Source organism: Pogoniulus pusillus, chromosome 9 (assembly GCF_015220805.1).
Source record: "Pogoniulus pusillus isolate bPogPus1 chromosome 9, bPogPus1.pri, whole genome shotgun sequence".
Lineage (NCBI taxonomy): Eukaryota > Metazoa > Chordata > Aves > Piciformes > Lybiidae > Pogoniulus > Pogoniulus pusillus.
Window position 1 is genome coordinate 10,939,203 of NC_087272.1, and position 12,343 is coordinate 10,951,545.

At 45.7% G+C, this 12,343-nt stretch overlaps 1 protein-coding gene across 1 annotated transcript in view; it reads left to right on the forward strand.

Annotated features, from left to right (window-relative positions):
* The window catches only part of TECRL (trans-2,3-enoyl-CoA reductase like), an 87,438-nt gene that overhangs the window by 52,662 nt on the left and 22,433 nt on the right, over positions 1-12,343 (forward strand). Inside the window, exon 4 of the mRNA XM_064148519.1 lies at positions 304-407. Within this exon, the coding sequence (XP_064004589.1) occupies positions 304-407 (104 nt within the window). The remainder of the gene's footprint in view (positions 1-303; positions 408-12,343) is intronic.

Here is a 12,343-nt window from a genome sequence, read left to right on the forward strand (position 1 = left end):
TGCCTTTCTTGTAGTGAGGGGCCCAAAACTGAACATAAGACCTCCCCACTGCTGAGTCCAGTGGAACAATCACTTCTCTGGTCCTGCTGGTTACACCTACTGCTGATGCAGGGCAGGATGCTGTCAGCTTTCTTGGCCACCTGAGCACATGCTGGCTCATCTTCAGTTGGCTGTCAGTCAAACCTACCAGGTCTTTTTGTGCTGAGCAGCTTCCCAGCCACTCTGCTCCAAGCCTGGAGCATTCATGGAGTAGTTGTGACCAAGCATCTTCCCTCTTGGCTTTTTCTTTGTTTTCCATTACAGATGGGCCCTATTTGAAGGATTTCATTAACATTCAAAGCCTTGCTGTTTCCTCCATCATTACACTGTATTTCACAGACCTGGGTCAGCAGGTTGGTTGGACCACAGTAAGTATGCCCTTGTAATACTCAACATGATGTATCTGAATGGCCAATGTGTCTTAGCATCCCGTTGTTCCAAGTTCCTCAGATGTCCTTTGCTATGTCAGATGGTATAATTACTTTATCAGCAGTCAAACCAGAATGAAGTGGATAGTGAGCCAAGTTAGCAATGTGCTAACTCTAACATCCAATTAAAGATTAGAAAGTGGGCAGAACAATATTGCCTGAGGGGGGAAAAATCAATTTTAAAAAACAATTTTAGCTTATCTAGGGTCTGTGTGCCTGTGCAGCTGCTGTAGCCAAATGCATTTGGCTGCAAGGTTCCCCAGCTTTGAAATTGAAAGAGTATTAAAAACAAAAACTGGATTTCTGGTAATCCTGTTTGTTACTAATGAAGAGAAATTATTGGATAGGAATGTCTTGCTCTTTGTTCACCCAGCAGAGTGTTCTGAGAGGGTGGTGAGGCCAAGGATACCAGGCAGAAGATGCCCAGAAAGGCTGAGGAGTCACAAAACCTTTGTAAAACATAAGCATTTCCCACGAGAAGCAATACCTGTTTTGTGCTGCAGGTTGAATCAAGATCCAGCTTTACTTCTGGCCTCAGTTTGGCCAGTTATTTTCCTGTAAGCAGTTGTTGGAAGGTCAGGGTGGTAGAAGAGAGGCAACATGTTCCACCCAAATGGGGTTATGGGGAACTCTAACCTTACAGGCTCATTTGTACAAGGAAGAAGTGAAAGCCCACAGACAGAAGACAGCATGGTTTGAAAGGTAGGGCGATTGAACGGGAGATGAAGAGACCTTTCCAGTGTCCTACCACATGCATAAGTGGCAGAGTTGAAAACAGCCTCACGACTAGACTGACCTAGCTTCTGCTGCAGTCAGCGTCAGCTGGAGTAACACACATCCCACCTCTCTGCACAGGGTCATGAATCTCTCAATTTCAGCAGTGAGAAACAGGAGTAAGACAACAACTACACCTTCTGAAAGCCATAAAAGCCATGATGGGGGGAAAAAAAAGGTGCTAGTTGCTTGCTTTAATGAGGTGAATTTTTGCTAAGTGACACCATGGCTGTAAGCCAGATTATGAAATTCTTGCCTCAGGTAGCTCACAGATCCCATCCTACTCATGTGAGGGGACCACAAAACCCACTGACAAGCCACTGCCCTTCCTTGCCTGTGACTGTATGGATGTAGCTTCTGAGTCTTTAAGCAGCTGGCAGAGGATAGTACTAGGTTTTCTCTCTAGTAGGTCACTGTGGGCTAGGAAGCATTACTGCAAGACACAGCTATTTTACCTCTCCTTATGTATTAACCAGTCCAGTCAAGCTGGATGCTACAGCCAGAAATGCCCTTGACTTTGGAGATAGTCATCTTTTGGATTAGCACCGTAAGGTCACACGTCCGTTTCACCTGCTTAAGCTCATGCACATTTCTCTTTCTCCAGGGAGCAGGCAGTCCCTAGCAGCACAAACTCTGTCTGGTTTCAGTCCTTATGATCAACAATCTGATCTCCATCTATCCTTCCCAGTCCTACTATCAGGACCCAAATCTCTCAGTAGCGCTAAGAAACTTACTGCTGTGGAGTTAAAGCAGGTCACACTTGTTATTACCTATTTTGGCAGAGGTCTGCTAGATTAACAAGGCTAAGGCTTTACCCCACTGCTTCCCCTACTGATTCACACCTACTGGGACCATACTCATTAGTGCTAGTCGGAGTCCTGTTTCCCTTTCAACCCATCCCACCACCTCTCAACTGCAGAACTGCCTTGCAAAGCAAAATTGGGAGCAGCCTCCTGTTTGCTACAAGTAAGTAATCTGCAAGAATCTTATTTATTGTGTCCATTACTGGTGGTTTATGCAGCCTGAGACAGTACCATAACTAAAGCTTAATATCCCATTATAAACAGCTGCAGTTATGACGAGGCCTTGATGTTGCCAGCAGTGGCACTTTTTAAGTGGTTTAATCTGCATGTGCAGAAAGCTGACTCCCTGGGTTCCTCAATACTCATCCCACTCTGTTGCCATATTCTAAACTCTCTCAGTTCTCTGTAGGAGGTATCTTCTTCCTAGCCATGCCAATTTGCACCAGGGGAAGGGTTAGGTTGGATATGGGAAGAAACTTCTTCACTGAAAGGGTTCTCACAGACTGGAATAGGGTCCCCAGGGAGGGAGTTGAACCCTCAACCCTAGAGGTGTTTCAAAGCTGCAAGGAGGTGGTGCTGAGGGCCATGGTTTAGCACCAGACATTGCAAAATGGTTGGGTTTGATGATCTGAAAGGTCTTTTCAAATCAAAATGCTTCTATGCTTCCATGGCTATTTGTATCCCAACAATAGCAATTAAGAAAACATTTCTGCATAGGGTGTGTAATTTTAATGTCATTTTTCCTGTCCTTAGAGTTCCCATCCCTCTCTCTGCTCTATCAGATTTATGCACAGAGTGAGGGATGCTTCTGATTTAAAGGGCTGACATTTAAATAAACAAGGCACAGAGTAAAAACATTCTTATCAGCAAAATGATAGCTGAGTTCAAGTCTGGACTCCAAAAATAGACACAGAAGCACTCTGAGATATGTTGGTTCTCCAGAGGTCAATGTGTTGGGCACAGACCTGTCCAGGGGAAAAGTAAGAAAAGAGGTAGGTCTTCTGGGGTTTTGGCACCTCACTGGAGGTCACACCTGAGCTGTGCACTCAAGGATCAAGGACACTAAAACCCCTGGTGTTGGGGATTTACACCAGGACAGAACTGTGGCTTTTGAAGGGGAAAGTGGTACACACTTCCACCTCCCAGGAAGGGTACCCTCTCCAAGGGTATAGTAAAATAAAAGCCAGTGGTGTTTTCTGTTCCCAAGTAAACAGTTTGTGTCTCTAGGTCTAGAACCATACTTCTAAATCAAGAAATTTCAGCCTTATTTTTGGAGTAAGAGTAGTGTCTGATTTATAGTCCTTATCACACTTCACCACAGCGGCTAAAGGGTTTGTCTTCTCCTGTTGTCTACTTGGTCCCTCTGTCAGAGGCTGCCACTTTGCAGGAAGGATGTTTTGCTTCTCATCCTCAGCCTTCTTAAAACATGGTAGCTGAAATATTTTTGGTGTTATCCCATGGGCTCAGGTTACACCACTGGTCTGAGACTGGTTGACCAGATTTCAGTAAGTTGGAGAGGTTTGCAGGAGGAAGAGAGGACAAAGTGGGGTCAGAGACTGGTAGTTCTCCATTGGAACAACTACTTCCCAATCTCTTCTGGGAACAAAGCCCCTCCCTGAGATACTGTGGGTAGCAACCCAACCTCAGCTGACTAGATTAGAAGAGAGGAGGCCTCAAGGCTTATCTCTAGAAACATTTCTTGGGGAAATCAGAATCCATTCTTTAGTACCATGGATTTTGTTAGAGCTCTCTCTCTACTCTGCCCTCATTTTTTTCTAAAACAAATATTATCTGAAAGATAAAATCTACTTCTGCACAGGATTTACCAATTATTTTGCCCTGCCTGGAGCAGATAGTTGAGGTTTGCTGACTGATGCTGTGGAGATAATGATGGAAGCTGAGTTTGGAGATCTTTTCTATAAGCTTCCTGCAAAGATTGTACTCCCAGGGGTGTTTGAAATTCCCACCACTGCAGTGATGGGTTTTCTTATTAATCTCTGCCCAATTTGGGGCCTAAACACATTTGGCAGAGACTTCTTTTTACATACTGCAGTGCAGCAGGTGATGTTTTGAAACATGGATGGCATTTTACATAAAGAATTCATGCTGGTCTGGTGGTCAAGAGGAAAATGAAACTCATTCTTCCTGCCCAAATTCGGTCTTCTGTGAAAGCTTTCCTCATTTGATTGCAGTTTGTGATTTATCAGCTTCTGTTATCTAGTTGCTACCCAGGCAGGCTACTAGGAGATTCAAAATAAAGTGAGAAAACAGCCTAGAACTGTGGAAAATATATTTTACTTCTAGGTCTGTGAATTTCAACCCCAAAACACAGTACTTCAGTAAATATTTTTTGCAGTTGTGGTCTAAAATTACAGATTGCTTAAATAGTCCTGAGAAAGTCATAGAAACATAGAAAGGTTTTTGTTGGAAAAGACCTTTTAAGATCATTGAGTCCAACCATCACTCCACTGCCACCATGACCATTAAAGCATGTCCCAGAGTGCCATGTCTACAAAAAATACTGAGGCTGGCAGCAGGACTGCTCCATTTTGTGCTTTCCAGTGAGAAAAAGATTCTGTCCAATTTAGAGAGATAGGGACTAATACTTCTTGAAACCTGGGAGCATCTCTAAAATCTGAAAAGCCATGCTTTCACTAACTGATCTCCTCCCTTCTGGCTGACAACCAAAATTATCACTGTGGAAACTGAACACAAAGCCAAGACATCCCTGTTTGAAGCACTGTGGTTATGTAGAGCAGGTGTCCGCAGCAGGGAAGTGCCAGAGTCTATTTTGTGCTCTGGGTGTGAGTGGGTGGTGAACAAGGGAAGAGCAGTTTGCTCTGACTGCAGCTGGCAGAGGTCACTCAGCTGGTCCTGCAAAGATGGAATAACCTCATGAAGTCTATGAGATGAGTGTGACATGAAGCAGTTTTGGACTACTGGTAGGTTTGAAAAAGGGGCAGCCAAACTGCTGCACTGCTCGCTGAGGAACCATGAGGGTAGTGGAACACTGGAACAGGTTGCCCAGGGAGGTAGTTGAGGCCTCATCCCTGAAGATAATTCAGTGTGAGGCTTGACAAGGCTCTGGGCAACCTGATCTAGTTGAGGATCCTCCTGCTTGTTTCAGAGGGACTTGGACTAGACAAACTTTGGAGGTCCCTTCTAACCAGAACATTCTCTTGCCATTGGAATGGGCTGCCCAGGGAGGTGGTGGAGTCACCGTCCCTGAAGATGTTCAAGAAAAGCCTGGATGAGGCACTTAGTGCTGTGGTCTAGTTAATTGGCTAGGGCTGGGTGCTAGGTTGGCCTGAATGATCTTGGAGGTCTCTTCCAACCTGGTTGTTTCTATGATTCTATGCTTTTCCTAATTTAGGAATTGAAGAAGAGACTTCAGTAACATTTTATAACCTTTTGATGGGATGTCCAAGTACTGTGATGGTTTGAGTGTTCCCTGCCCCCCCCTACTTTAGAAATTACCCAAACTAGACTCAGCCAGCTCTGGAAATATGAATGAAGCTTATATTTACAGCTGGCACAATATACAAGCAGATATTTACAGTATATACAGTTATATACAGAGATACACAAGGTAAAAGGTAATACAGAAACACAACAGCCCTTCCAGAAACCTGAGTCCCCAGGAGGGGCTCCCAACTGCTCTTCCACCTTCTCCCACCCCTCTCAATCTTACCCCAGTCCCAAGGAAGAGTGAAGGTTTGGTCAGGGGGTTAGGAAGCAAAGTGGATTAATCAGGGAGATGGCTGAGAGGCTAGAGAGAAATGCAGCTCAAGCAATGCCCCAAGAAGAAGTAGTGCCCTATCTATGTTTGGATTCTTGTTCTTATACCTCTCAGCAAGCCTATGAGCAAAAGAGACATCACCCTGTTTCCCTTTCACAGCCTGTAATCTAGTTCTTCTCACCCAAACATTCTAGCTAGCTCAAACTAGCACAAGTACAGACAATTAGAACTGAAGAAAAAAAGAGAGGATGTGAGGAATGTGAAGGAGCGGGAGGGGATGGCAGTCCCAGCAGAGCAGTGAGTGACTGTGAAGATGACAAATGCAAGAAAATTCATATGGTCATTGCTTGGGAAAGAGTTTGAGAACAAGATAAGAGAGAGCTGAGGAGAGAGCAGATAGGATGTGTCAGTGGAGAACATTACTGAATATGGCTCTCAGCAGATACACATCAAAGCTTGCCTATTCTGTGGCCAGCTCAAAATCCAGTTAGTTGTGGGCTAGGACTCCACAAATTGAGTATCGCTGGCAGGGAACTGTGGGTGCCTGGATCTCTTGCCAGCAGTGCCAAATCAACAGAACACACAAGTCTGTGCAAATCTGTGCACAGCTGAAGAGCAACTACAACAAAGTGCCCAAGAGAGAAATGCCCTATCAGGCTTTCATTGCTAAACTTCTCGGATCGATAGCTTGTTTGATGATAGAAGATGATCTCTAGGGAAAAATAAAGGAGTCACTATTTCCACCACAGCACCTTTCCCAGCTGCAATTATTTGCAATGCAAGGCACCTCCAGTTTGTTCTTGGCAGAGGTTTCTGCTTGAACACACACTTAAGTGTTACTCTACCTCACTACAGCTGGCCAAGCCTTAAGCTAGTCCCAGTCAAATGCTGTGAACTTTCAAAACACTGTAACCTTTCACAAAGGCAAACTCCACACACAAAATTGGGTTTATTTTTCATTTAATTAAGTCTAATAATTTCCAGCACCCAGGGTTATCAAGAGAGAACAGCTTGCTTTTGCTTGATTTCTTGCCATGGTTTTATATTGTTCTTGTCTTTCCTTGGGCCACATAGGCTTCTGGCTCTTTGTTACTGCCCAGTAGCAGCATGAAGTCAACTGATAAGGAAGAAGAGACCTCTGAAACTGCCCAGCTGGCTGATTTGGATTCCTCAGATGCTGCTTCTAATAAGGCAAAGAGTGTTGCAATAGTTTCTCTTAGTCTCAGCAGCAAATGCCACAAGCTCATGATGAACCATGCCAATGTGTCAATTTTTCAGGTGCCAAAGGCAGTTAGGAAGCTATCAGGAAAATGCATTCTGAGGGGGTGGACATTTTAGTTGCTGTTGAGCACAGTACAGGCTGAAGAACCCTCTGCAAGTGTTTCTAGTAATACTCTTGAGGTTTTACCACTTCCCATATAAGATGAAAGCAGGGGAAGCATAAACAGAGAAAGATGTTCCTTTCAGTTATGCTTAACCCTTCATGCTACTTAAAGAACAAAGAACTTCTGGATGCATGGTAGTGTTAAGATCTTGTCCTGTTTGCATTCAGAGTAACTAGGGAGGCTGATAATACATCAGCCAATGAAAACTGAGAAGTTTTAGTCCCCCTAGAATGTGTAAGCCCAGAAAAAGATAGTGTTGACCAACCCTATACTGGAGATAAGGAGAGCACAAAGAAGCAAGTGAACTAGTGACTGTGAGAGTCAGCCAGAAAGGCAACTTCTGCTTGAGAGGTCCAAGTACCCTTTTGTCATTCTTGGTCCATTTCATTTAATGACCTTGACAAGTCACTGATTTTTTCTGGGTCTCAGTTTCCAGATCTGTGGCAAGAATGTAAGAAGTTTCTAGATGAAAAGCATTGTGGCAGAGGTAGTCGAGGCTACTAGCAGTAGATGTTAAACAGCACTGGTTCTTTTAGGTGTTGTGTGATGGCAGAGGACAAATACACATCTAAAAATGATACACATTCCATAGAATCTCACAACACTGCGTTCTCATATACACAGGAGTTAGCCATGGTCAGAGAATCACTGAACTGTTTCAGTTGGAAAAGACCTGAAAGATCATCAAGTCCTTATCTAACTCTTCTAAGTCTGGTGCTAAACCATGGCCCTCATTACCACATCTCTGCCTCTTTGAAACACCTCCAGGGGTGGGGATTCAACCACCTCTGTGGGCAGACTGCATCAGTCTTTGAGAATCCTTTCAGTCAAGAAGCTTCTTCTCACATCTAACCTAACCCTCCCCTCATGCAACTTGAGGCATCTCCTCTCTTATCACAGTTAGTATGGAGAAGAGACTGACGCCCACGTGGCTCCAGCCTCTTTTAGGGAGGTCTCCCCACAGCCCCGTTGTCTCCATACTAAACAAACCCAGCTCCCCCAGCTGCTCCTCTCAAGCCCTGCTCTCCATACCCTTTAGTGGCTTTGTTATTCTTCTCAGGTCCCACTTCCAAGACCTCAATATCTTGTAGTGAAGGCCCCAAAATCAAAGCCAGTACTCAGTATGGCCTCCCCAGGGCAGAGTACAGTGGGACAATCCCTCCCCTGGTGCTGCTGGTCACAAATGGCAGATTTCAAAATGCTCTTGAAGCTCTGTGCAGATAACTGGCAGCAAATCTGAACTCGCACTGGTGTGTGGCTGCAAAAGGAACTCTGAGTGCTGCACTGAGTATGTACAGCTTAACCCACAGACATCATGCATATAGCTGGGTACCTTAGAGGAAAACTTGTTAATTTGCAGCAATTTTCCCTTCTGAGTAAGAAACCAAGGCTTGTTCTCCCAGGGAAGCATCTTGTCCAGAGTATGAAGTGTTCTGATGCCAGGCTAGTGGCTTCAGACAGCTCAGTTTTAGATGGAGAAAGCTCAGGAAGCTGGGATTTCACCTCCCTTTTTGAGAGGGAGCACAGGCATGGCTCAGGAACAAGCAGCATCCGTCACTGTTCACTTCCCACCTTCTGAAGCTGGCCTGAGTCAGCTGCAATTTGCCTGTAAAATCCTTCAGCAAATCCATCCCTATTGCTGGTATTTGCACTAGATAATCGAGCTGCACCCTGAAATGCACCATCTCACTGCACAGTCTGCCCTCACAAGGCACGTGCCTCTGCAGCCTCTATTTACCTTTTGTAGATCAGATAAACCATTTCCACGAGAACTGAAACAAAACCCACCAAATACTTCAGCAGCCCCTTAAGAATCACAGAATCACACAGAGTCACAGAATGTCAGGGGCTGGAAGGGACCTCGAAAGATCATCCAGTCCAACCCTCCTGCCAGAGCAGGATCTCTTACACCAGATCACACAGGAACGTGTCCAGGGGGTTTTTGAATATCTCCAGTGAGGGAGACTCCACAACCTCCCTGGGCAGCCTGTTCCAGGATTCTGTCACCCTCACACTGAAAAAATGCCTCCTCATGTTTCCATGGAACTTCCAATGCCTCAGCCTCCACCCACTGCCCCTTGGCCTGTCACTGGGCATCACCGAGATGAGCCTGGCTCCAGCCTCCTGTAATTCCACTACCTGATGCAAAGCTGCTGCTGTGGATTTTTGCAACCATGAAAACACCAACGTCTTAGAAAAGGGTGAAAATGTAGAGATATTGCTAAAATGATGCCATCATCATCCCCAGGTAACTATGTGGTCTTTAATGAGGTGGCAAAGCAGATGAAGTAGAAATTAGTCCAGAAATTAATAGTGTTTCTTAATGATCATTAGCCCGAGAGCGCTTAAGGCTGGGATCATAAAATGAGCCTAGAGGATAAGTTTAATGTAATTTGGGAGCCTGGGGTGGCTCAAGTGCTTTTTTCTCTTGTTTTGATCAGAAATCCCAGCAGCACTCTGCATGCTTACACATGGTAATGGTCTGCCTGTCTGATATCAGTTGATCTTCGTCTTTATGCAGTGTGTACTGCCTCAGTCTGACCCTGGCTCAGAGTTGCAGCTGGTGCCTTTGGCTCACATTTATCAGAGAAACCAAGCTCTGCCCATTAGATAATTTATATACTGCAGCTGCTTCTCCATCAAAGTTCCCCAGGACGTGCTTGGGCTATTTCGTAGCTCTTATTGTGCTGAGAGCTTCAGGCAATGACCCAGGGTGATTGTCCTGGCTGTAGGTATTATCCCCATACCACACCCTCCGCTTCCCCTGCTTGAACCCAGATGTCACATTGGCAGAAGAGAAAATATCACGCCCGGCACTGATGAACTGGGAAACTGCCCCTAAACGGCATGGAAAGAGCTGCAGGAAGGGGATCAGTGTGGAAAAAAGCTGTACAGCCTTTCCTCAGTTCTGCTCTGCAGCTTGTCATAAATGAGATAATGGCAGACTATGCCAAAAGGCAACGTGATACAAGATGGGATGTGTTGTGTGATATTACAGAAAGGGCACCTCATAAACATTACAGAGAGACATTAGCTGGTGCCCTCGTGTGAAGATTGCTAATCTGTTGGCTGTTCATTTATAAAGAGTCTGTTGGACTGTGTTCAGATTCCCTCCACTCCAACTCCTTTGTATCTTTTGTCCTTTTTTCCTGCCTCTTCCAAACCACTGCCCGTGGTACTATTAACTCGTATTGAAACCCTTTCCATTCTCTGTAACAGACCTGCTGGGGGGCTGTCAGGCACTCTGCCCAGCTGCCCCTGCCAGCCAGATAATTCACCTCACATTCTCTCAAATGACTTCAAAGAGCTCCTTTCACCCCTGCTGCATTCATAGCTCCCTAAATATACCCTTTGCCTTGTAAAGCCTGGGATTACAGTTCCTAATCTGGTTAGTGCTCAGTTCAGCAAGGTGTTAGTGACATGATCATGTGAACAGAGATATAAGAAGCAGCTACAATCTGGCTCACACCAGATGAGATGCCTTGCTGGTCTGCAAATTGGCTGTCCTGTATTATCTTCCCATTTGTCCCATCCTCTCTTGAAGGATGGAGTGTCCCACTTCAGCTCTCTTTGAACCAGGTTCAGGTCTTTGTTTTGTTATTTATGTAGGAGACAATTCTATGTGTGGGTATTGCTGAAGCAGTTCCCCAGGGACCTGATAACTGAGACAATTAAAGAAGCTTGAGTCTAGCAGCCTGCATGGAGCTCATGCCTGGGAGAGGTTTGACTCAAGAATGGCATTTTCTCTGCTGTGAGAGTAAGAAGTAGGTAGAGTATATAGAGGCAGATGCTGTGGAGGAGAGAAGGAAGGGAAGGGAGCAGGATCTTGTGCAAACTGCTCAGATGTGGGGGAAAGTGGCAATCTCTTGCTTTCTTCAGGGAGTTGTCAGTGAGCTCAAGAGTTAAACTCTGCTGAGCTATGCACACTGTAGGGGATGGAACACTGGAACACTCCTCTGAGAGAAGATCATTGTGTTTACTCTGGACCACCATATCTGGCTGCATCACTACATCAAAATTATGTAGACTCACAGAATGGTAAAGAAAAAGTAATGTTCTAAATACTGGATATTCTGGATGAGGTCATTGAGTGCAGCATCAGTAAGTTTGCAGGTGACACCAAGCTAGGAGCAGGTGTGGATCTGTTGGAAGGTAGGAGAGCCCTGCAGAGGGACCTGGACAGGCTGGATGGATGGGCAGAGGCCAAAGGGAGGAGATTTAACAAGGCCAAGTGCAGGGTTCTGCACTTTGGCCACAACAACCCCAAGCAGCACTACAGGGGGGGACAGAGTGGCTGAGAGCAGCCAGGAGGAAAGGGACCTGGGGATACTGGTAGATAGTAGCTGAAAATGAGGCAGCAGTGTGCCCAGGTGGCCAAGAGAGCCAATGGCATCCTGGCCTGCATCAGGAACAGTGTGGCCAGTAGGACAAGGGAGGTTCTTCTTCCCCTGTACTCAGCACTGCTCAGGCCACACCTTGAGTCCTGTGTCCAGTTCTGGGCTCCTCAATTCAAGAGAGATGTTGAGGTGCTGGAAGGTGTCCAGAGAAGGGTGACAAAGCTGGTGAGGGGCCTGGAACACAAACCCTATGAGGAGAGGCTGAGGGAGCTGGGGGTATTTAAACTGGAGAAGAGGAGGCTCAGAGGGGACCTCATTGCTGTCTACAACTACCTGAAGGGAGGTTGTAGCCAGGTGGGGGTTGGTCTCTTCTGCCAGGCAACCAGCAACAGAACAAGGGGGGACAGTCTCAGGTTGTGCCAGGGGAAGTCTAGGCTGGATGTTAGGAGGAAGTTCTTGCCAGAGAGAGTGGAAGAGGCACTTAGTGCCATGGTCTAGTTGATTGGATAGGGCCAGGTGCTAGATTGGCCTGGATGGTCTTGGAGGTCTCTTCCAACCTGGCTGATTCTCTGATCCTGTGATTTCTCACAGAAGAAAAATGCTCTAATGTTTACATGATCACTTCTCTGTTTTCACAAATATGGTTTGTCTTTTGCCACAGAACCATAGAATCCTTTTGCTTATAAGATATAGCTCTACCAAGTCTGGTGATAAACCATGACCCTCAGCACATCTCTGCCTCTTTGAAAGACCTCTGGACATGGACATTCAACCACCTCCCTGAGCAGCCTGTGCCAGTCTTTGAGAATCTTTTCAGTCAAGAAACTTCTTCTCATAC